At 28.8% G+C, this 27,479-nt stretch overlaps 1 protein-coding gene across 1 annotated transcript in view; it reads left to right on the forward strand.

Moving 5' to 3' along the window:
- Positions 1-8,512: 8,512 nt before the first annotated feature.
- LOC119667123 overlaps positions 8,513-27,479 on the forward strand; it is a 40,841-nt gene continuing 21,874 nt past the window's right edge. The window contains exons 1-3 of the mRNA XM_038076411.1: positions 8,513-8,640; positions 8,777-9,236; positions 9,302-10,172. Coding sequence (XP_037932339.1) covers positions 8,513-8,640; positions 8,777-9,236; positions 9,302-10,172 — 1,459 coding nt within the window. The remainder of the gene's footprint in view (positions 8,641-8,776; positions 9,237-9,301; positions 10,173-27,479) is intronic.

Genomic DNA, 27,479 nt, shown 5'->3' on the forward strand with positions numbered 1-27,479 from the left:
TGACTGTAAAACGAAATCGTGCTAGGTGTTAGTGTCACTATTTGGGATAAAAAGAAAGTTCTGTTAATAGATTACTTTTAAACTGTGTAAGATTTTTAACTTACATTAATCTTTGTTAATCTTTTTAAAGATTAATATTTGAATCTTTCGGATAGATTTGAATAGAATAAAATTATGAAGAAAATATGGCTTATACAAGTATAAATTGAAAAGAAGATAATGTGTAAACCAAGTCTTTGTCCATCAAGACACTGCATCTACTCAAACTGCTGAAAAAGCTATTGCTACAATCAGTGAATAAAGCATAAAACTATTTCTATGTGCTGGTACCTCTGATATTGCAATCAATTTGAATCAGACTTCCGTTTGCTCACACTGGTTAAAAAATTGTCGCTAAAACCAGTGGGCTAAATATAAATCTCTTTTTATATGCTAGACTTCTAGCTTTTCAATCAATTTGAGTTTGAACTCTACCAAATCATGGACTTATATTCAAACAATGAGAAGATGTAACAATAATTTCCATTATCTGATTTATCAGATTTAGCTTCTCATGCTTGAATATTCTCATAGCTTGGATACTTTTACATGGAAAACAATTTTTATAAAATGAGATGCTAATGACTGATATGAAAGAGTGTTTTGCAAAACTACTGCACATATTGGTTGCATAAAGCATAACTTAAAATCCGTTTTCCCATGTATTATTATTGCTAGGGGGATGTGGCACTGCGACCGTCGGGTCTATTATGTCCCCTTCTGGGTCTCTAAACCCTGTTGTGTCAATAAAAAGCAGTATAGAACCTACTTGACAGACTTTTATTGCTTCTTCCGTAAGAATATTTGTTCCCGGTAGCCTATTCTTTATGTGCATTAGTGCAGGGTATTCTAACAGCACATGTGGGGCCGACTCATTTTCATTTTCTTTACAGAATCTACAGTTTGCATTCGCATATATACCCATTTTCGATTGAATACCTTAGTATATACAATATTAATTATTAATCGAAAACAATTTTATGCATATTTATTGCATTCAGTCATATGAAACTTGATGTGAAATTGTTCTGTTTCATATGTACAAGTATTATTCTAATTTAATTAGTAAAAACTAAAACTTATTCTCTAAAATCTATTCAAATATGCTAAAGGTGCTGAGAGTGCAAAATATTAAATTATAAAATAAATACATTTTTAAAATAGAAAATCATTTAATTCGTTATTTAGAGTTTGCTTAAGGCATTGGATGAAATAAATTTAATAATTTATTCATTCGAAATATCTTTTTTGAAAATTTTTACTATCAGATGTGAAAATATCACTAAATATGATTTAAGCATATTAAATTTCGTAAAATTTATTCCATGAAAATTGAATTTTTTCTTGAATAATTTATTTTGTATCTTTTTTTCAAAACTTTGATGTGTTTTATGAGCTCGAAAATGTGTTTTGCATTTAAATAGGTTTTTTTGTTATTTTAAAAAAAATAAATAAAAACATATTTTTTGATGAAGGATAACATAATTCTGAAATGTGAAACAAATAATTTGATATTAAAATCAAAGGTTAGATAATGTCAAATTTTGTTTATATGAATAATATGAAAAGTTTTATTATTTAATAATATAATTTTATTCAATAAATTGTGGTAATTATATGAAAGGATAGTAGATAAAATGTTCTGGAATAGCTCAAAGGTAATCATTTGTATTAATGTCGTTTGTTGTATGAATAATGGCTCAAAGCTTTTATTTAGTAAAATTATGTATTTTTGCTAATGACAAACATGTACCCGGAGTGGTTGTATATCCTGCAGTACTCGTACTTGTATCGAGTACATGCCTTATTAAAATATTTTTATGCTTGGTTTGTTGTATTAATATTAATCATGTAAATATACATAGCATCCTTTATTTGCATTTATTAACGGAATTTATTACAGTTCGCTTTTTATTCATATATTATTTGTCATTTTTATTTTTATTCATGTTTTACATATACTTCATCCTCGTTTCTATTCAATAATCGAAAAGTTCTTATAGGTAAGCATTACGATATATGGATTAATTTTGCCATTGCTTGCATATATCCTGCGGCCACAAACGCATGTCATATCCTTACATGTCAACGAAAATAAGTTTATGTTAAGCAAAATACATTTTTGGTTTAGTTTTTACCTTTCATACATTACACGTACAATATATATATGTATATTGAAAAGTAAAAATTTGATTATTTCAAATGATATGCCATGAATTGATGTATACTGAAGGATAACATTCTAATGCTTAAGGGTTTTCTTTTTTTTTCGACTAACAAATATTAAGCAATATATTTTATTACTCTCTTTAAGATACTTTCTACATTTATGGCTTTTCTCTAAAAATTTTAAGCATTTTTCCTTATATTCATATTCATTGAACAGTATTTTACTCTACTTGAACCTACGGTTAAATCATTTCACAAATAATCCACTCAGTCATTTGATTAACTTTATTGATTATTAAAATGATATATGTTGTGGGTGTCAAAATAAAAAGTTTTCCGTTTTTCAGACAATGGGAAAACTTTTTATTCCTGAAAATCACAAAAGCCACTTTGTCATTCGTCTTAATTAAGTTATCAACTATGAATTGGGCCCATTGACATGCCTTTATTATTGACATTAACAACTTTTGTTTCAGTGACTTTGTTTTCTGTTAGATTTTGCCTAAAATATTTCTAGTTTAACGAGCATCCATTTCGACATAGTCATTTGTTTTAATGGACTCGGGCACAATTTGTCTAAGATGTGTATATTGTATGAGTGTATGACTCTGATAAACTTTTATTTTCTTCCTCTACTCGTATTAGAGCAGTCATTTAATTGGGAAGCTTAAGAGGTTGTTGGAAGAGTTTAATGCTGGAAGTGCTTCTTGTCATATAATTTTAATACAATATTTTTTTTTTGTATATGTTGATCTAAAAAAAGCACTTACTGAAATTATAGAATATTGCTTAAAATCTAAATTGCCAATAACATATAATATTTCTTCAACAAATATTAAATGTCAAAAATGATCAAAAATGCAAAAGAATGCGAGTTACTAGAAGATATATGAGAAAATTAGAAGCAGTACATTTAATTTGTATTGTAGTATATGAAAATTTAAAGTATGATATTTTTATTTTCAATATTTACTATATTATAAATATATATTTTTTACTGAAAACTAAGATTTGTTGTTGTGCAAAAATGGGACGATATTTAATTTAACTAAATACATATGTACAAATAACAGTATGAACAAAATACTTTAATAAATATCTATATTTCAATAAGATAGGTTATTTTATGTCCAGAATGGAAAAGTGTTTTATATATATTACTTCTTATATTAAATGTAATCTTTTTCAATTTTAATATACTTATTCCAATAATTTTACAATTATCCACAATTTTAAGAAAAATCTGCAAAGAACCTCGTGAAGCAACTTCATTTAATAAATAAACGAAGAAAATCTTTCGAGGTATAAAAAGAGCGATAAATCAGGGACATCTAAATCGGACGAATAACCTAATTATTGCAACATTTTATTTGGTAGTAACTTACAAACGAAATTATTTTTGCATCTAAAAAACCTAATGATAACTTTATGGGCCGATTTTTGGTTACGAACTGGATTCATAGCTGTGAACCCGGGTACACACAGCTGCTTAGCTTTAATGCTTTATTAAAAAAAAACACTAATTGTGTATAAAGTTACTTGAAATTCAAAACATGATATTACTCAACATATTGAATCCAATTTGAATAATCCATGATTTTTCAAGACCATATGCTTTTGTTTACATTTCTGTAATAAATTCCTGATATTAGAGCAGTTTTTTGGAACACATTCACGTGAATTGTCTTCAATATTATTGCGAACAGTATTAAATGAACTGTACACTTGTAAGATATAGAGGATATCAGTGATAGCCCATTGCGTAAAAAGATTCGGTTCACTTTGGCTCTTTAAGCACTTTAACACTATATCTTTTTGTTAGTGCGATGTAAGAGAATATCTTTCATCAGTTAGTAAGAGGCAAACTAAATCAAACAGATCTTCTTTTACAATTGTGGCGGGCCACGAAGTTTAATATATGTGATCTATGGGTCGTTACTGTGAAATATTTTGTTTGTAGTCAAAAAAATTAGAATTGATGTTAAGTTTAGTTACGTACCAGTACTGGCGACATTCGTTGGCCTACCATTTGCTAATGACTCGGCACCTATTTCAGGTTAATTGAAGAGTGCACAGAATCCTCTTTCAAAGATTCGGACACAAGCGCAAATGTTTGCGGAAAGACCAGTGAGGAAATAAACCAACTTATAAATTAATGTAATTCACCGAACACCTTTACTTTTCCTCCAAAGTATCCAATTGCGTTTAAATTTTTATTTTAGGTTTGTTTTTATTGGTCAAAAATATACTGACATATCAATGGAAAGTGGAAAGCCGAGGTTGTAGTTTTACTCTTGGTGAAAAATTAGTTGGCGCTTAGATTTAAAATAATTTTTTTTCAATTCTATCTCATTTACCAGTTTTTACTGGTGCCTGTGTATAAATCTTTTGTATGTTCGTATTGTTCAGATACTTAATTAATTTGAACATATAATTTAATATCGTATGAGTACAATACAATATTTTTTTATTCATATAAACTCGTATTAATTTCAGTGCTGAATAGTGTTATTAGAACTGATAAATAACCTAAAACTACAGATAATGGGTATGTTTGTAAATATCTAAGTGAAGTCAAACATTTGTGAAAGCCTAATTTTCATCAATGGATTTTCAATTATTCATATTCGAATCTGAAATACAATACTTGGAATGATTCAGTAAATGCAAATATTCATTGTGCCATTCAACATTTACTTCGTGTGAAATGACAATGCAATATATGGTTAATATAAATTAAATCATTTTCAATGGTGACGTCAACTGTGAACAATTTTCATTAATAATTCCTACAACGACTATGAAAATTAATTCATAAATGTGTCAATGAATAAAATTGTTGAAAAATAAATATGAAAATGTTTTAAAGTGTTAATTAAATGTTTATTTACTGACAATATTGATTGATATGTTGGCAAATTAAAAGTACATTAAAATATATTATGTGCTTACGATGAAGGCATCTAATGAAATTAATATAGATGTATCTGATTTGGTAATGCGTTTTTGATTAAATTAGGGAAACAGCATTTGACACACTTAAAATACAAATTATTTAATAAAAATTATATTATAGTTAAGATTATACGATAAGCGGCTATCGTCAATAGAATTAAATCATTTATAGTTCCATTTTGGTGATATTTACAGTGGGACTAATTTTCCTCTTCTAAGTGTCTTTTTGAATAATTTTGATAACTCTTTTATTGGAGAGTTTAGAAATGTAGATTATGTATGTACTAATAGCACTTCTAGATTATATGATCTTGAAATGTTAAAAGCCGAATAAAAAGCCTATAATATGACAGATGGTATACGCTGTATTGTTTAACTTAATCGTTGCAGATATTATTCAGACATAATTCTAACGCTATCACATTTATCCTCTTGGCGATTCTATTGTTCTTATAAAATTGTGTGTTGTTGTCAAATCGGTATAGCATGATTTTTTGATCCAGCATTGGCTTTCCGGAAAGTGAAAGCTTGCATGAGATGTTAACGGCATATTCAGACCTTTTTGCCCTGACTAATGCAAACTGATGTTCTCTAATATCTTTTTACCTGTTTCATTATTCCCAGGATTTCAGCTAGGAAGATATTATAGTTGTTAGACATTTTTCTGTACATGTCTTAATAAATACAAGTGACGGACTTATATAGGTAATTTTGATTATTGTAAATTGTGTTTTGTCAAAGATCGATGTATGACAATTTATGTGATTAGTCGGCTATAAGTTATTTTAATGTATACATTTATCTTTTCAGTGGCATAAAATGAAGAAATCGTGAGCTTAAGAAATGATTAAATGTTTCATATATTATTTTTGGATAGTGTATGAATCGGCATCAAAGTGGGCTCAAACCTTATACTGTCACTGTAAGTTGACAATGTTTTCAACCTAACTCTAACTATGGATCATATAAACATTTGATGTGTTTTGCAAGGACTAGCACAAAGATTTTCCCAAATAATAATATAGCAATGACTGAAATTTAAATCATTTAACGACTATATATGCTAATGCTAAAGACTAGCGGTACTCCACTAATCGGCGATTGAGAAACTCTGCAGTAGGATACTATACAATACATGTTACTAGCTTAGCAAGTGGGTCGGTCCAGTGATGCATTACTCTAAACGATTGGTTCGGTACAAACAAATGTCTTCATTTCAGTGATTTATTTTAATATGTTTTGAAACAAATGTGAAATTAACTCACGGCTTACATAAATAAAAGATGAATTAAATATATATACATAAAAATAAATATTCTAGTAGTTTCTGCCTCAATTATTGACAAAAAGTAAATAATTAGTTGAGCGTGCCATCAATGACACAATCTTCTTTACAATCAATATGCAAATAAAGATTTATAACCTGCTATTAATTTATAAATTATATATAATATGTATATATATGTATGCATATACATATATGTATATGTATATATACACATAAATTTATTTATTTTTGTTTCATTATATCCGTTATCACTTAACTTTAATTATAATACTTAACTACAATATTATGTACGTTGAATTTTTAAAAGTACTCATGCATATTTGTGGAGGTGTGAAAATGAAATATAAGTACCGGAATTTTCATTCCTTACGTCATTCAACACTAAAAATAAAAGTTTCTGAAAATGGAAAACATAAACATTAATTTTAAATTTTTGATGAATGTGGAAATTGCATTGCTTTTAGTCAGGCTGGCTGACTTGTGGTTATGTGGGTGTTTGTGGGTTTCGTTGATGGTTTTAAACGTTTTCGTTACTTTTAAATAAATTTCAATTAATTTTTTCAGTAAAGGAAGCGTGTTGCAGTTAAATAGGGGATAGAAATACCTCAGACTGCAATGCCCCGTTAGATATTCAGAATTTTGGTATCCAAATGCAAGGGGTATATTTAAGAAATAATTGCATGGCTTAATGAATCCTTTAGAATAATACTATCAATAGTATAAGCTGCAGAATTTGTTGTGATTTTTAAAGTTAAGCAGTATGCTATAAAAATCACCATAGCTGCTAACCTAAACTCTCTAGATGTAAACCTGACATTCTTAAATCATATGCAGTACGAGTACAATACTCAGCTACTTAAATCTTCAAGAGTTGATCCCTTATTTTGTTAAATTTTTAAAATTTTATACTAGAAGAATTCACCTTACGGTTGATTTGTTAGAATGTATAACTTAAATGCTAGGTATCTGTTACAATCATTCCATCAAGCATGATATGAGTTGATTGAAAACTAATAATAAAGATTTTGTTACATTTTTGCATAAGTACGGAAAACAAGATTTGTTAATGAAAGTATATATAACGATATCGGAAGAGTAGATTTACTAGAATTAGTAAACAGCACTCCTAACATGCATTTATCTGCAGCTAAAATATGTAAAGTGTAAAAATAATCAATATTATTTGAACTATCTTTTTAAGATTAGGACACTCTCAAGTAGTTTTTAACTACTACTAACTATATACAGAGCCGCATATATGTATAAACAGAAAAAATATTTAAGGGATGCATAACATCTGATGATGATTTAAGATATACGTATATTATGGTACAAATATTACTACTCACTCAGAAAGCTTTAATGAAACAATCGATCTAGGTCTTAGTAAAGCTAGTTTTAATAGCATAAAATTTATAGAATAGAATAGCACAATAGAACTTAAAGTGCCAGTGTTTTATAAGCGTTTCGTAGTAATAATAATTTATAGGTCTTTAAAAAGACCTTTAAAACTAATTTTAATATTAATAATTCCACTAAGTGATTTGAATTAAAAGTATATTTTTTTAAAGATATTATTGAATTTATGTATTTAATTAATTTCAGAAACTGGTGACATTGAAATCTATTCAATATGATATCTCATAGTAATTGAAAGAATTAATTAAAATTGTGAGAAGAAAAATGTGTGTAATCTGATGCAGGATAACATTAAAAAATTAATCAATTAATAATTGATAATATCATTAATTAATTGCCATACTGCATGCTAGCAATTTTTAAGGTTGTATGCAAAAATAAAACGTCTATGATAGAACCTCAATCAGTCGACAACGAATGTTTATTATGAATTTTAACTATTTTTTTACATTATTTGTCATTATTTTCCTTATTAAAAAAACCGTTTCAAATGTGTTCATTGAAGGCCTATTAAAGGAACCTCAAGAGAAGCTGACTGAAGCGGCACTGTATGTGACGAAGCGATATATGAGCAAGGACTCAAATTCATTATTAATTTTTCAAAAATGCTTGAACTGCGAGAAAGTGCAGGAGGAACTACACATGCGGATTTTAGTGCAATTCCTGCAAGGTTTTGAAGCATCAATGGCAGTGCAGTTGAATTTAGATGTAACCGGTAAACTACCAAACATATATAATATGTTCATCATAGATTCACTGGAAGCATTTTTGTGAGTAGTTGTTCAGTAATTAAATTTAATTGCTAGTAATGTTAATTAACTTTTGTAGGAACTTAAACTTGACATTTCCACTTTCCATGTATGAGCACGAATTTCATTTTCTTATCATTTTGACAAAAAATTTTAGAAATTTCCATGAACGCTACAAATTATTGCATTCCTTATTCCTTCAAATAAGAGATATTAAAATACTCAACACCATTGTTATGTATGAAGATTTTGATGGAAGTATTGAATTTTATACCTTTGTTTTATTTGGTGACGGCTGCTGGGAAGGTATCGAACTAAGCTTCGTTAACAGGTTCCGAAACGGTAAAATTTTGAACAACTGGTTATACCCAAAACGGCTTACGGATATGCTAAATTGTACCTTGAGGTTGTGTGTACATGATTTACCGCCCTTAGTACAATTGGTAGACGATGTCAACAATCCAAAACCCCTTTCTGATCCAATCCGTTTACGAGGCATAGAAGGAGACATGATAAAAATTGTAGCGAAGAGTATGAATTTCTCACTGCGCCTACTGTTTCCGAATGAGAGAAGCCTAATTGGTTTTAACCATAACTCCACCGGCTGTTTTGGTTTGGTAAATATTATATATATCTATATATTAAATATATTTAATCTTCAATAATATTATGTATTTTATAGCTAGAAAACGATGAAACTGAAATAGCTATTGGCAGTTTTAGTGCTTCGCATGTTAGCCACTATATATTCTCTTCATCGTGCACCTACTACCAAAGTACTTTCATTTTCGTGGTGCGGAGTGATTTGACTTATAACGCTCTCATTCAATTAGTCAGACCTTTTCATAATGAAATTTGGCGATGTAAATTTACGATTTTTACTATAGCAATATTGTGCATAATCGTCGTTAAACTATGGGGCTGTGCCAAATTGCGGGAATTTATATTTGGTGCAGAAAATAGTGGACCAGTAGTAAATTTGTTAACGATTTATTTAGGAAATCCCATAACTAAATTACCAAGACGTAATTTTGCCCGATTTCTACTTATGTTGTGGATGTTATTAACCTTATTACTACGAAACTCCTATCAGGGAAAATTATTTGATGTTATGCGTGTTGCTCATCGTGTACACTTACCGCGTACTATAGGAGAACTAATACATGAAAAATTTTATTTGTTGGCTTCAGCACATTTAGACTTTTATCCAGCAAATCTTACAATTATCGTTCCCACTAACTATATAAGTCGTTTTAATGTAGTAAACCAAGCTAAGAATTCGAAGTTAACTACAGTTTCTATGGTGGATAACTTGGCACACTTCAATAGCTTGAATTGGAATTCCAGTTGTCTAACGTACATCAATGAGCCAATATATCTGTTTCATACGATGATGTACTTTCAAAAACGTTCCGTTTTAAAATATCCCTTCGATAAAAAAATCAAACTTTTAATGAGTGCCGGAATAATGTCGCACTTGGAGAAGAAATATGTTAAAAGAAAATTTATGAAAATGAATCAAAGCGTTTATAAAGTATATAGTATTAATAATGGTATGCTGACAGGATTATACATTATTTACTTAGGAATGCATTGCTTAGCTTTTTTTATATTTTTATTGGAACGTCTTTCTCGCCGATTTACTATCATAAGAGTTTTATTTGACTTATCACATTAAATGTTTTAAAAAATTAAAAGAAAATTTTAATAATTGTAATTGACTTTTTAAGATATTTAAGCTTCAACTATATGTCAATAAGATCCTTTTATATAGAATCAACATAATCTTTATTTAAAACATCTCTTTTATATTCAGTTATTATTGAAAAATTTAAAAAAAAAAATAAATAACATTCAGACAAAATAAGGAACCAAGTTTATTTTGATATAGAATTCGATAGGAAAATATGTATTCTTAGGTTTCATACCTATTATTACTAGAAACAGCACTTATACACATTTATTTATCATATACATTATTCTTTATTCTTTTAGAAATATTTCATATTTCCATATATAAGAACCTATATTCCCATAGCTGTATGGAGAAAAGCAGTATTATTATTAAAAGATACAACTGCAAACTGTCGGATCTATCGCCGCAATCCTTGTAGAAAGACTTATGAGGTAGCCCGAGTGATCTATTGATCAACGTTACAATGAAAGCTGTGTGGATTACCTAACATACATTTTTATATCTTTATAATAGTTTTTGGCATCACATATATTTTCAGTAAGAGTTAAGATGAAACAGTGCTATCCATTTAGCACACAGTCTCAATAGAAAAAGTCAAGACTTCTGTATTTTTATTGTGGATTTTAAAATGGTGTAATCATGATTATAAATGACATCCATTTCTGTTAGAATGTTTTATTCTCAATTGTTATCTTAGTCAACCTATGAATTTTTGTTTTCTATATTCTATTAAAACTTATGGAATAAAACTAATTTCTTGACAAAGTATTGGAAAATCAAGTCAAATTTGTATATTGATATATATGAGTAGAATACCCTTTAGCTTGATATCAACATATTTCTTATATTGAAGAGTAAATTTAATGTATTTTAAGTATGAAATCAATTTATTGTAGTTCACTTTGTAAGCAGATACTTTTCTAACACCTTCGTCTTATGTAAAAGTCTTATAATATTATACGAATCCTTATATATACAAATAAAATACATTTTTATATGATATGTAACATTATGAAGATATCGCTGTACTTTGATATATATATATGCAGTAGTCAAACTCGCACTACTGCTGAGTAAATTTTTTAATAAAATTCTGTTGAAAATGTATTTTATTGAAATATAAAAGAAAACGTACACGGTTTCGAATTTGATATTTAAAAAAAAAATGTAAGTCACTTACGGCTCATTGCCATATGGAAATCTGCAAGTGACGTCTCTGCAGCCGCTGGTTTTGTATCTCATAAGGTGGAAGACTTACTGGTTCGCGCCAGACTTTGTTATTTTCACACTTTATTTTGTTCACAATTTGAAAGCAAATAATTTTGTTAAAACCTTAGAAGTGGAACACAACACAGCAGGTGAGACAAAGATATGTTCTAGGAAACCATATGTGATATAATATAAAAGTGCTTCCTTTTGATTTGGAATGATTTTCTTTGAAAAGCTTTTAAAGAAATATTGAAGTAATAATATCAAAAAATTGTAAGTGGATATCAAAATTAATAAAACATTTGCATACAGCAGATAGCTTAAAATTTTATTTATGATTTATTAAAATTTTGTAGTTCTTTCGTTTGTTATAGATAGTGTTTAAATGTTCGATTTAATAATAGCAAAGGAAAGAAATAAATGGACTATAAGGCAAAAGTATTTCCAAATCCTAATGACAATGAATATTTGATGATATTTGAAACATCTGTATGGTCTGTATGGGCACAATAGATCTCACAGTGTAAATCCCTTCTTTAATAATGGTCTACTTTTGCTTACTTTTTTTTACTTACTTACTTTACTTACTTATTACTTTACTTTACTTACTTGTTTACTTACTTTTGTTGTTATTATTTCTTATAATGCAATATTTTCAACAAATAATCCCCTTACACACGATTTTAATGGAATAAATGTTTACTTTAAAGCAAATGCACATTAATTTCACGATGTATTAAATGGAATCGTACATTCAAAAATCATACCAAAAGTCTTTTGAAACACTTTTTGCTGTTATTTATTACACATATAGGTCTGCTCTATTTTAGTGGACTATAATAAATGTCAAAAACAGTGCAGAAACTTCGTACATCTCTCACACATGTCCTTTACTGTGCCTTTTATTGCTTTGGTTGCTGTGAAGTTTTGGTATTAAATATTCAGACTGAGATATTTGCAGCAAATTTCGAACCTAATCTGAACTGTATTCGCAGTGTCGACGATAAATATTGACTTTGACACTAGAAATAAAAACATAAAAGATAGACATTAGAACATACATATGTATATGTACGTATTTGAGCACTTGAAATACATACAACTGGTTAAAGTACTCGTACCTTATCAATCCAATATAAATTATAATACTTATTACATCTAGAAATTTCAAATACTTTGTAAACTTTAGACAGTCTTCTTAATGAGATACGATATTAATAAAAAATTAATATTTATGCACCATCAGTTTTTGTTGATATTTTTTAAAATGTGTTGATACCATTCTTCCGGCTTTTTGAAGCTTTTTGTTGACACTAATTGCTAATATAAATTTTTTTTTTGTGACTTTTTTATTAGAAAAGTACTATATTTCTAACACTATCTATATAATCGTCTTCATTCCATTGCGTTCCCAGGGAAACATTGCGCCATGTGGTTACAGTTGTACGGAACGAAGAGATTCTGTTTAAACGTAAGTTACTTACCTCCAAATCCGATGTGTGTGCTGCGAAAGCAAGTGGATTCGCCATATATGTGCGGGTACCATTTGGAGAGTGTAGTTCCATCGGGTTTAGACTCATGCTTTATTTCCAGAAAATAGTTAAAAAATGGAGCAAAGCCAGCATCACTTGAAGATTCTACGGAAATACTGGGCTTTCTCACCACGTCAAAGTGGCAGTCCCCGAGGAGGATCTATCTATCTAATTGGTAATTGATACTTTCGCTATTGTTTTTTTTTAAGGAATATGCAATAAGAATTCTCTAAAAAAACGGACAATAATTAGCTAACGCCCAGCGTAGTTTTTCAGTAACTGAGTTTAGTTAAGTACATAACGGATATAAATTATTTAAAAATCACGTCAATATATCTTGACGTTGATCTTTACAGAGATAAAACATTTTTCGCCTCATCCAACAAACTCCATGAGCCAGCTGATGAGCTGTTCTTAATTGGCAGTACCGAATGGTTTCAAGTTATTTATCACCTGGTACTTGCAGTAGCAGTTATTGTATCAAACACCTCTTTGGATAAGTATTTTCTTCAATTAGTACAAAATAATCATTTATGCGAAGCTGTTTCATTTTAAAAAGTTTAACTTTGTTATTGTCACAGTATTGATCAAACAACGCATATATCCTTATAATTATAACTTTCATATATATTTGGAAGAATTTAAATCTTAAATGCTCTTAATGATCTTTTATCACTTTTGGCTATTGTCCAAGATTCCGTAGGATTTAGTACCACAGGCATGCTAAGAGACTTATAGAGCGTAATCTTTATTTGACAAGAAAAGACTTAATTTCTTAACTTAACCCAAAGTTGCATCTATTTGTGAAATTGGTAGGCTGACATCAACTCTTTTGTTTACGCAAGACTCCAGATAAACAAAATCATTTGAACTTATTATTGTCCAAACTGATATATGTCCCAAGACGCTTAGAAGACCTGACAGTTAGTATTATAACTGTGTTTTTCAAATACATATATATCATTGAAACATAAATATATTATTTATAGGATTACATAGAAGTAATCCTACTTTCTTATTTAGATAATAACAATAATTTGGATTAAATACTTTAGTTAATAATTTTGTGAAATTTTTATTACCATACCTTAAAATATCTGTAAACAAAATATGAGTTTTTTTTTTTAACATTTTCGCTTTTAATAGACTAGAATTTAGAATTTGATAACTATTTCAATAACTAATTTATGCTATTTGAAAAAAAAAACTATTTTATTTTTTAGCCATAAAAACCTATTTCATAATCGAGACAGAAATATTTTCATACTTCTAATATGACCCAAAAAAATAAGTAATTTATAGAATTTGTTGGAAATTCTGAAGCCATAATAATAAAAATTTTCTTGAATGTTTTTCCAAATAAGCTTATAAACATTTAAGTTGACTTAACTTGCCCAAAAGCCAATAAAATTATATATGCACCCTTGGCTTATAACGGCTCAGCAAAAAAACGCTCGTTTATCTCAGTGGGAAAGATAAAAATGATATGCCAACATAACAACAACAAATTGCTCGTGTCCTTTTTGCACACACTTATGTGAATGGAAGCAGGACTAAGCGCATTTGCATAAACAATTGCATTAGTTTGTGTGTGTGTGTGTGTGTGCGGCTGTTGGTATTGTTGGTGCTGGTGGTGGTGCTGATGATGGTTGGAATTGGAGTTAGCTAAATATTATGGCGCTAAGGAAATTCTTATTCCTTATTTATGCACGTTAATAAAATAATTTTTTAGTGTTGAAAACATTTGCAAAACACAATAAATATAACTCATGAATAAATTATTGAGAAATGTTTAAGTGTTTAATAAATTTTGGATTTTTTGCCTTATTTTTAGTTTTGATTTTTATATAAATTTTTGTATTCGGTTTATTTTACTTTAATTCAAAGCTTTCATATATTATACATTTGTCTTTAATGTACTAAATAAATATTTTTAAAGAAGTTGCTAAGTTAATGAATTTGTGACTACAACAAGTAGGATAATCTATTTAAGTGGTTTATGTGGATCAATCAGCGGTTACTCATTTTATTGAAGTCACACAACTAACTGATTAATTTGTTTGTATATGTAGACAGTTTGATTTGATCCAGTTTATAGGATTCAAGAACATCTTCAGGTCGTTAACGTTGGCATCAACTATTTCCCCCTAGAGTGGTCTACTTAAGATAGCTGTTTTTACAACCATTACTTGGTTGGCAGAAGCGTAGTGGTTGTGGTAATCCCCAAATTTACGCGGGAGAATGATTGACATTTGTTAATCATGCATTTGGCGTGGAGTTGCGTATTCGCTACCGGGTGCTGAGACCCAAAGATCGCGAGAACATATAACAAAACACATAACTTTATTGAAACTGGCGGAAATTCATTAAATTTCCAATGGGGCATTTATCGGCGCATTATGTTAATACATGTGTTTGTAGAGCACCGTGGTCTTAAGCGTTCATGTCAGGTACTCACGCAAAACAACACTATTACTGTTCGTTCCAAGAATAGTAATTTTATTACTGCTTATCACTGGTATTAATGCTTTATATATTTCTAAAGCAAAAATAATGCTTTAGATTAATTACACCCAGACTATAATGATCGAGTCTTTCAAACTCTTTCATGTTAGAGTTCTACTTAAAGATATCTATTTCTAATATATATCTGCACTGCAAGAGATCTTCTTTGTGCCAGTTTACAATATTTTTTTGTTTTATTTTTTTCAATATTTCGATGTCTCTGAACTCAGATTAAAGAACTATTCTTTTTCCGTTAAAATTTCAAACTGGAAAGCATATTTTTGTATTATTGACAAACAGTTTTAAGACCCACACTCTATCTTTAAACATTAATCTTTATTGATATAGACTTGAAATTTATTTAAACTAAAATAATCTTAAAAAATTGGTTAAAAATGAATAAATTCAAGAATATTAAACAACATTTTCATGCCAAAAAGTGGTTTTATATGGATTTCTCATCGTCCTTCTTTCTTTTCAATTGTTAATAAAAGGAAAAGTATCTGCATAAAAAGTTGAACTAACCGAATTATGTACGCAGCCATATAATCTCCGCAATTCAGTAAATGTTATTGCATGTGTGGGCTGCCATATTTCGAATAGTTTCTTTTCCCCACAACACCAACACATGAACACATGCCGATATGCTGATATGCACAAATCCTAACAACACCAAGCACACAATTAGCTCTGCAAATTGCAGTTGTAAAAACTTTTATGAATGCAAGGATATCTGCACTAATGTGCAGGAGATGTACGAACGTACACATCAGCACGGGCGCTTATTATTTTTATTCTACGAGTCTCGACTGTATGGTGTCCTTGTTTCCTTGTGTGATCGTGTGATTGTGTGATTGTGTCGGCGTGTGGGTGTGTGGATGTGTGAGTGTGTAGTGTGCATTTCTATTTGGTTGCGTTATGTGTATGTGTTGATGAAAAGTCAAAACTTTTGTTGCCAGTAAACGGAAACAAAGGGAAACTTTACACAATTATTTTGCGGCTTTTAACACATTTTTGTGCATTTCCGCAAACATTTTTCAGCATATATGCTCGAATGTGAAGGGAAATGATTGGTAGAACTGTGAATTTATTAGAAGTTTTAATAACCTTAAAATTGCCTTATTATAATTTGTGTTAAACTTTTCATAAAAAAATTTTAAAATTGTTGTTGCTTTCTGAGTAAAAGATATTTTAAATATTTTTGTATCTTTAATACATATAAGTGTACATTGTACATATACCTTGAAGTTAGCAATGTCAAGTATTTTATAAAATATTGATGTTAAATTTCTTTCATTTGAATTGTAAATTTTTTTTAGATTTTCTATTCAGCAACCAGGATAACAGACTACTGCCATGAGCCTTGTATGCAAGCTTCCATACAGAAGCACTATATAAGATACACTTTCAGTTTGCAGTATGTCGAAATCTTATCTTCACTGCAGACATACTCAAAATTCATTGTTCCAACTTTTTTTTTGTATATGTGAAGTGTATGAGTAATAGGAACTATCTTAGCTTATATTACTGAAAATAAGAATTGCATCAACTTTTTTAAATCCAAAGCAAAAAGAACTACGATACGCCATGAGCCACGTATAAGAGAAACTTGATACGGAATTAAAATAAATGAGATAAGACTCAAAAACTTCAGCTGAACTTGAAAAGTTGCAATCATTAAAAAAGTATATAAAACTTGAAAAATAAATTAATCCGGCAGGTTATTGGACGACAGCATGATATTCATTTTTTTTACAAAATTATTTGCTAGCAATAAGCCGGCATTATTTAGTGCTGATCTTTAAACATTAGTAGAACGGTAACTGAATTTTCTTATAATATCAATTATTAAAAGTGTTTAATAGTAACTAGTAGGTGAGTGATAATAAACTTCTCAGTTTCAAAGGGAGGGTAAAATCTCATATAATTAAATCTAGACAAATAATCACGTTGATTTGAAGAAATAATATCAGACCTTAAGAAGGCGTTGATCATATACTGATCATGTATGAACCAACGCTATTCCTGTGGTACAACAACAGACCATTATTTGAGCTCAAGCGGACTAGCCCGTCACTCCAACTTAACCACCTAACCTATAAGAAGGAAGAGGGTTTATCCAGCACAGTCCTAAAAGTTTTCGGTTTTTTAAATTTAGAGAATATGTTACTTTAACTAATCTTTATAAATTTTTATTAAAAATTGTATAGTGTATTGTTTTGAGAATAGTTATTAGATCAACTCTAAGTAAGATCTAACATCTTCACTAAATAAGTTGAGAATATTTCTAGATAAGTAATATTTTACTTCCTTTAAATTTTTCTAACTAAATTTTCTCATTTTAAATCTTTAAATTTCAGTAATTCACTATAAAATATCTGACACGATTAAAAGTAAATGGAGAAAAAATTGAAAAATTTCCAATACATTTAATGAATCAAACTGTTAGCTTATTGAAAAAGTTATGCCAAATAGTGTAAATAATAAATTGTTGTGGTTGAGGTTTCAGGCCAAAGAAACTCCATTCGAACAGGAATAGCTTTAAAAGGCTCAAAAATCAATGAACCGAAATGATTTACAAATCATTTTGCTTAAAGATACAGCAAAGCTTCAAATGTTGTCTTCATATACACACACATAAAGCTTAAAGGTGTTATAAGATACGACGTGACTTTAAGCATTTGAAGTGAAAGTCATTTCTTCGTATCGATACTTAAAGGAATTTTAAATATTCAACAATATTGATTATAATTAATTTTGGTGCTGCTACTAACTGTTACTATAACACTGATTGAATTTTAGTGTCAGTTTTGAAATTTTTTCTGAAATATACTTCAACTGCAAATGTATCTTTGTAGATGGAAAATTTCAGTTAAAAATAAAATTGCATCTAAACGTTTACACGTTTACACGTTTACACGCTTACACACTTTCACCGACATTCGTTGACATATAAAAACGCATTTGCAGTGCGCGTTTCCTGCAACATCAAGCAGCATTTCCTGTGGTTCAGACCGGATACAGTTTCATTCGTGCCGGAAATTAAAGTGCCCATAAAAAGTTATAACAACTCGTATGCATTACACGTCATAGCAACAACATTATTTTGAATGAGGCATAGCACTTTTTCAGTTCTTTGGCAATATTTTTCTTAAAATATTTTGTTAGTGTTTTTAATATTAGTCTGCATACATGTGCACTTCTTATCACGTAAAGTACGCTTTCGTATTATCCTTATTAGGCAATAAAGCAAATTATTTAAAAATCTAATAGTTGACTTTTACAGGATAAAACAAGTGATTCACATCGATATAAAAAATAACGAAGATAAATTATGCATTCTTCAGAACAGCTGTCTAGCTATCTCATCCTCGAGCAGTATGAAAATTTTCCAACATTTTAAACGGTCGCTCCAAATTTTAAAATTTTAGTGGTCCCGAGCTGATCAAACATCGTAGCATACGAATATTTTAAAGCACTAACGAAGACGACACAATGGTTTTAATACTAATTTAAAAAATTCGTTTTTTTTTTGAAACGACTCTGGTTTCCTAGATAAGTTTATTTGAAAAGGAATTGGAATAGAGTGAAAGTTCATTATTATTTATTCACAGTTGCTATTACATTTACTTCTCTGCACATAACTACCTTTAAGATTAAAATAAAAGTAGAATAGAGTTTACATTTGGGAACTGGATTTCAAAAAACAGTAAAGTTCGAAGACATTCGAATAAAAGTCAAAATGTCGAGTATAAACGATTTTCAAGTGGGAATATAGCTCCTGGCATACTATATCTCCTAAACTAGACCAAAACCTGACTATCACAAGACTACCATCTACTTCAGATTAGAGCTGATATTGTGTCTTCTCAGACAGAACCGTCTGGTTGAGTTGGTAACAACACGCTATAGAGTCGTTCGTGGTATATTGTTTTCCTCTTGAATCAAATTAAAAGCTGACAGTCACAAAAACTATCACCAGAGTTCTCCTCTATATCAAAGCTGAGCTGATATACAGTCTTCTCAGACACATCCATCTGGTTGAGTTGGTAACACAGGCAATGATGGCGCAACAGTAATTCTGCCGCCAACCACAGCATTATTTTACTGAAGAAAGATACTTTCCCGGATTTGTTAGGATAAACCTTCGTTTAAACCAGACGGTTAGTCGGTACGTCGCGTTAATAACAAATACATTCTGCCACAACTATATATATTGTAGAATATATATATTTTCTACATTTGTAGAATACTTTTTTGTAATATCTTAAAGTAATTAATATTTACATTTTTTTAACTATTTTATTTATATAGAGTATAAGGGTCAGAAATATATGAAAAAATAATTTAAAAAAAAAATGTTATTGCCTTCATTCATAAAATCTTTCCTAACTTATGTCATATTATTTAAATTCAGATTTACGTTTTATTTTCATAATTAAAATTCTTTTTTTATATTTTGCATATAAACTACCGAAATACCTAAAGTATTCTTTTGTTTGCAAATTGCAAGCAGACTACTTCCGCATTAAGAGGAAATGCTTAGATTTTCTAGCTTTTGTCATGTACATTATTTTATGCTATGCCTAAGACGTGTATTTTCAACCTCAGAAAGAACAATCCAGTACTTAATATAAAATATACAGAACTTTGTGTATAAAAGTAGAAAAGATAAATCCGGACAATGCTTATCAGCCAGTTTCCTGTTGTCATAATAGCAAAGCAATCCAAGAATCATAAGTTATCCTTTAATGTTATATTTTTATGCAAAACACAAATAGGTCGAGTTCTGCTGCATTCGAAAAGGACATTGACTTGAGTGGTAATTAACTGAGGTTCTGAGTTGAACACATTGCGTATTTATAAGTATTTTTCTCTATGTTCATTTCAGATTTTAAATTGTTGTTTTTTTTTGTTATTAGCAATAATTTTATTTATTTATTAAAAAGAATTTGAATATCTATTTGCAAATTATTAAAGATAATAGAATAAAATACATAATTTGTAAATAATAATCAATTTTTAAGTCATTAGTTTATTTATCATTATTACTAAGTGTGAGAATATCAGAAAAGTTACTTTTGTATCTCCATATTTTGTGTATACTTTCCAAAGCAATCAACCTACAAGATTCTTGAATGTACCATGCACCTTACTATATACTCGCACCTAAGAGCTCTACAGTACATTTTTGTTCGTATAGCATAAAAACTTAAGAGCTGATTTATCTGCTTATTGGGCACTTAGCTAACCGAATTAATATATATTAACTGACTTTTTTCTAATTCACTGGATTTCTCCTGCTATTCAAATAATTTCAAAAATTTAACACTTATTTTTGGTAATAAAACAGAACATACAACAACATTGACCTGAAGTAATGAATAACAATCACATAAATGTGTAATTTAAATAAATAAATATATAACACAAATAACAATCAATATAAAAACAAACTGATTTTAAAAACTATTTCAATATTTGTTTAAAATATTAAATAATTCCGCCTCAAAACGTTTACCCAGCCAATGGGGCGTATGAGTGTTGTTTATTTGAATTTCAAATATTTCAAAGAGTTATTGTCCATACAGGGTGAATACATTTCTATAAACTAAGTTTTGAACGAATATTTGCAATATTTTTGCATTTAAAAATTCAGAAAATTCAGAAAGAAGAAATGATATTACTGATATACTCTGCTTGAGTTTTATTTGTTGCATTTCACTTAGGAGGTCAGTCTGAGGCGAAGTGCATTGCGATGATTTGGCAATTAGTTGCACAATTATGCACATGAATGAGAGTAAACGTTATGCATTAAATCAGTAATGAAACAGTAGAACATTTTGTAGTTCTGCTGTGTAAACTCGATTTGTAATTCAAATACTTGCATTCGACAGACTAATTGATTTTGTATGTAAAATTGTATTGCTGACTTTGGGTTCGAGAATGCAGAAAATTCAATTGAATTTTACATGAAGTTTTGCATTGTAAATTAAACAAAACCCAGTCGGTATTGGTCAGTACTTGAGTTTAAAGTGCAAATTGTTAAAGTTTATTTTCTTATAATTTCATGAGAAATAACTTCATTTTGTTGTTAGTCTCTGTTATTTATGTAGTCAGGAGAAGAAGTGTCGAGCTATATAAGAACACTTCATTCTTTTAAACAAATCCAGTACTATAGCTGTGAATAAAGGAGATTAAAGTAAGTGACAAAGGTGTTGAGAAGTAAAATTGAGACTTATATCATTTTTATTATTGATTTTATATATAGCAAAGCATACAAAAAAATTATTATCTGAAATAGTTATAAGATATTAAATATTTACAAATTCAGCAAAATAACATGAAAATATTTCTTGAAAATAATTTAATTAATAATAAACCGAATATCATATTCACTTTTTTAGTACAATTCTGAATTCATTACTGTCAGTTTGTATTTTTATATTTTTTTTAAACTTAAATCATTTGGCTTATATGCAGTTCCCAATAATAAAACAGGTAGAATTTTAGATTCAGAAAAAAACTATTGAAACTTGCTAATATTAAAAAATCACGTACGAATACATGATCAAAAAGAAGGATGATTTCAATCAATATGCAACTTGCATTAAAATTAATATCACATAGGATATGCAATTGCAAGGATTCAGTCTAACCCATGCAATGATTGCAAAAATTCGATGTACAATGTTAATCATAGGATGCGGAAGAAGAATATCAACGAGTCACACCACACCATAACGTGATTTGCAAGAAATCATGACATAGCAATCTATGATGGAAATTCGAGTTCATTCGAGTTACTTAAGCAGAGCAGCAAATATAAAGGTAGAGGTGCACATGCATTCGGATTTTATGCATTTATAGATAATGCAAAGTTGCATACTGCATATTAAAGCAAATATTCTCTCATAGTATCTATAGTGCGTGGATATACAGTCGTGAAGGTTCTGACGAAACTGAAAAATTTAGATTTCACATATTCAATGAGTTGTTTATCAGTTTATTATTTAATAAAACAAGAAATGAATTACAACTGAAATTGAAAATATTTTGTGTATGAATTTTGATTTAGATGTACTGCAATAGCGTAGTTAAATAAATAAGAAAACATATTTTAAATAATTTTTTATTTTTGCTGAATTTAAGCAAAGTTCATGAACATAAAATATTTGCTTTAAAAATTGGTTTGAAAATTTTGCATAAATTTTAAAAAATTGACTTTCAAACATTTTCACTGATTTCACACATAAATTTGATTTCAAATTTAGTTGGAAATAATTTTAAAAATGAAATTATTTCCATGTATAAAATTGTTCGTTAAACTTCCAAAAACACGTCATATTAAATTCAGAAGACTAGACAGACAAATCATTTGAGTAAATTTTGCAAGGTTTGATGTCTTTTCATCTTTAATCCATATTCTTTATGGTATCTCAACTTTTAAGGCTTTACTGACAAAATTAATATCCACCATGAAAACTTACAAATTTTAAGGTTACTTAAGGTCGATTTACACTTCACATAACTTCAGAATTTGAATATTACTCAAGGTGTGAAGTCAATTGTACGAAATATACTCAATCTCAAATATTTGTCATATAATATAGTAAAAATAAGTAAGAAATATATAAAATAAAAAAATTTAAATATTAAATTGTTGCAAAATTTCTTTAAGAAAACAAGCGTGTAGGTTTAGTGGCTAATAAGGACAATCCAAAGCATCTTTTATCGCTTAACAAATTGTCTCAGTTTCTCATCAATATCAGTAATCACAATTTTAAAGTTGTAATTAACTCTGTTAACCTTGCAACTATCATATATATTACATTAGTTTGGAAATCGAACATAGAATCATTTTTATTAAAAGTTACTTAGTTAGTGTGCACTTAGTAAGCCTATGAAAAGTTAAACAAAAATTTCATACAGTCTGGTCTAGTGAGACTGGTTCCATAAGAACTCTAACTATGAGTGAATGATGATGGGTATCTGATGTGCACTTTATCGACTTACTGGTTAAATTGTGGTGAATTCCATTTAGCTTTGACTTAACGTTTTATATGTAATATCATGTTGACTATCACGTTGACTGAAAAAGTAAAATAAAGCAAAGAAGGAATACTGACTGATGTTTTAAACTGGATGAAACGAGCGCTATACGATTACGAATTCTGTCTGAGATAAATGTGAAATATTGAAAAGCACAGCCAGTCGAATGTTAACAGAATATTTGTAGAAAACTTATAGGTGTAGGCGCGCCAAACACACTAATGTACGATTAAAAAGACTCGATTTGACTCGGAAGTGAAATATTTTGTAAAAATAATGATATAAAACCCAAATAAACTCTGTATTTTTTTTAGAAAAGCTTTTTTGAACTAAAAGTGATGCTTAAAAGTTTTTAAGATAAAAATTCTTTATAAAATAAATGGTCCAATCCACATTATACATTATAAATGAGTATTATATCCGATCGAGTAACAACCTGTATGAGCTGCACCATTTAGTCAATCGAAAAAATATCTGTTGGCTATGAGATATCGTCAGATTTGAAGGTAACGCTTCAGTTTAAAATATATTCAAAATACTATCCCACCAATGGGAAATTGTGGAATAAGAAGAACTTCTTCGAACTTGAAAATTTAGAAGCTTAATATATATCGCAATGGAGCGTGCGAAATGTAGAAGTAGCTGGTGAAAGATGTTGCACGCAACAAATAAACAAATAAACGATTGTAATGACGGACTAACTAAGTAAGTAGGTAATTGCAGATAATTTTTATTTATAATATATTATTCACTTCTCACCATAGTTATGTATTTTAATATTAGCAATGTGCAAGCAATAGTTCTCTACTCCCTAATATATAACCATTTTAGTGCTTTAAGATAGCACTTATTTCTGCTTTCGTTTTGTTTTTGTGTTTGCTATGGTATTAGCTTACACTTTATTTTTGTCTTATAATTAATTAAAACAAGTAATTTTGAGTTAGTATAATAATTGAAACAAGTAAACCTACTTTGGAAATGAGAATATTTTCAATGTCTGACTTAAATACATTAAATCTGATTGAGATAACACTCGAGTTGTACTGCACATTGATTAACATATCCTTTACTTGCTGTTATGAAACACATTCCTTTATATTAATACTTTCATATTTATGATAAAAACGAATTTAAATTTCTTACAATTTATTTCTAAAAGAAAAAACCTACTTATTATGAATAAATTATGAATAAAATATCTTTTAGTAATATAATATAGTAATGAATGATTGTTAATATGTAAATAAATTCAGTTAAGAATAAATTTGTATTTGTAAGTAGTTATACAAAATCTGATTAAATATTATTTTTTAAATATCCAACTATTTTTCAATATCCAACTTTATATAAATAATAATATTTATGCATAATAATTTTTTAATCAATTTGTAAATATCGACAGAATAAACCGCAAAACTGTGAACATCCCTACACGCTTGACATTTAAGTAAACATTATTGTTTATTAAATAAATTTATTATTATTATTTAAAAGCTATAAATGATGAACAAAAAATCGGTGAAAATTGCGCAATTTAATTGCAGGATATCAGAAATTAAATTAAATATGATTTAATTAGTGCTTTCGCATAAATTTATAATTGAAGTAATCATTTCGTTACATGCTCAATTTATTAATTAACTTAATTAAATTGCTTATACGTACGTTAATTAAAGTAGATGAGTTTTCAATTAAATTTTGAATGTGCTAAAGTTTAATATAATCTGATTATTGAACCTGAAATGCAATCACATTTAGTTAAATAGAATTTAATTTTTGCAATAAACACTGCTTTAAAACATCATGGAGAATTTATGATTTAAAGAAAAGAAATCTCATTACTAAAATGTGTACAATATTTTTAATACAAGTTCTTAAAGCTTTACTCAGATATCAACTATTTCTTTTAAGTTTTTTTAACAATAGAATTATTTAATAACTTCATATGAACCTAACTGTAACATGGCATTAGGAAGTAAAATTCTCTTAAAACAAATCATTTTATATTTGAGAAATTTTATATTTTAAACCAAATCAAACACTAATCTTTTCAACAAAAACTCTAAAAGATACTTCAGCAAAGTACTTAGCCAGAAGGGAAGTATAATAACATAAAGCAAAACCACACCTACCAAAAATAAAACACAATAAAATATTTTACACTATAAAATTGTATGAAATTCGGTTACCTGAAAAAATAACAAAAACTTTACTACAAAGGACTTCCGACCTCCATAAAACATAAGCTGCTATCAGTCACTCTTAAGCACATAAAAGACTCTTAACGCCCATTCATGGCACACTCCAAAGTCAAAAGTCAACCATGACCAACTTCATAACTTGATAAAGTAAACTGAAAGGAGCAGAGCACAAAAAATATGTTTCAGTATTTCAGTATTTTACTGGATATATGAAATAAAGACACTGGAGTTGCAAAAGAAACTGCTTAAAAACTTCCATTAAAATGCTTAGAGAGTAGATAAAACTGTTAAGTTTGACGTTGAGTTGAGGGTGAACACTCTGCTGCACTTCTATCCACCTCGCTCCACACGGCAGCACAAGGCACAAGACGCAGAGCATCCAACACAGCTGACAAAAGGTATTTTAAGCTGCTGTTGTGTGGTTTATTGTGCAGCAAAGGAAGACGCACCCTGGCAATTTGTAGCTGTTGGTATAAACTTTTGACCAGGTGTATTAATGTCAGGGAGACAATATTGTAAATGACTTAAGTGGAAAATAAGACTCATGCTGTTACCGATAATGTGGCTGATGATATTCCTGATGATGTTTCGCATAGCTGATGATATTGTCAGTTATGTGAATAATAGCTGTTCTATTGTTTTTTTTTTTGTTTTGATTCATTCTACTAAAACAAACCAGTCTGAAGTTCAAAGTGGCAATTTTACGCTAATAAAAATTAAATTTAAAAAAGTCTAGTAACTGAAAAAAAATTCTTAAACTCACTTGCTAACGTAAATAATTTGTGTATTAAAGATTTATTTGGATTTATATACAAAGAATTTTTTTTGCAATTACTACATATTAGAACCATCCAACAATAAACAATATCATAATCGCTGATTTATTTAAAGTAAAATACGAAAGTTTTTTCCATAATGAATTCCATTCAAAGTCATGAAAGTTAGTCGGAAATAAAAATGTTTGATTTTTTTGCTGTGTGGATAAGCTCTACGAATGTTATATTTACTAGTTGTATTTTACTAGTTGGCTACGTCTAAGAATATTACTATTATTCAGATAATTTTGAGAAATGAAAATTATTTGTTGTTCTCTTTCTGATAGCATGAATTCACATCGATCGACAATGTGACAATTTAAATGCTTTAAACGCAATACAAGAATCCCATGAGCTACTGCAAGTGCATTCGCTATATACATTCGTATGCGTGTACTTGTCGTTAATAGCTAACAGCAAATTTCCAACCTATCGCCTGATGCGAATTCGCTCGTTCTTAGGCAATGGTCATTAAAGCTTAATGAGATTTGAGACTTATTTTGCTAAAGTATGTGTGATAAAACTTATATAAACCTTAAATATGATTTTGCATACATACAAATGGTTATTAGTAAATTTAAATAAACATTCACATATACATATATACCAAAAGCAACAAATACAATAATAGATGAAGCAATTATTAATCATGTAATTTGATATATACTTAGATTTATACACGTAAAAGCATACACTTACTACAAAAACAACAACAAAGACAACAACTGCAGCAATTATTTTTTAGCGGATTTGATATTAAAACACATTTATGTATTTATATATGCACAATATGTATGATATATACATATGTTGTGCATTACAACAGTGTTATTTTATTATAATTTGTTTT

The sequence above is a fragment of the Teleopsis dalmanni genome, chromosome 1, assembly GCF_002237135.1.
Source record: "Teleopsis dalmanni isolate 2A chromosome 1, ASM223713v2, whole genome shotgun sequence".
In the NCBI taxonomy this organism is placed as follows: Eukaryota; Metazoa; Arthropoda; class Insecta; order Diptera; family Diopsidae; genus Teleopsis; species Teleopsis dalmanni.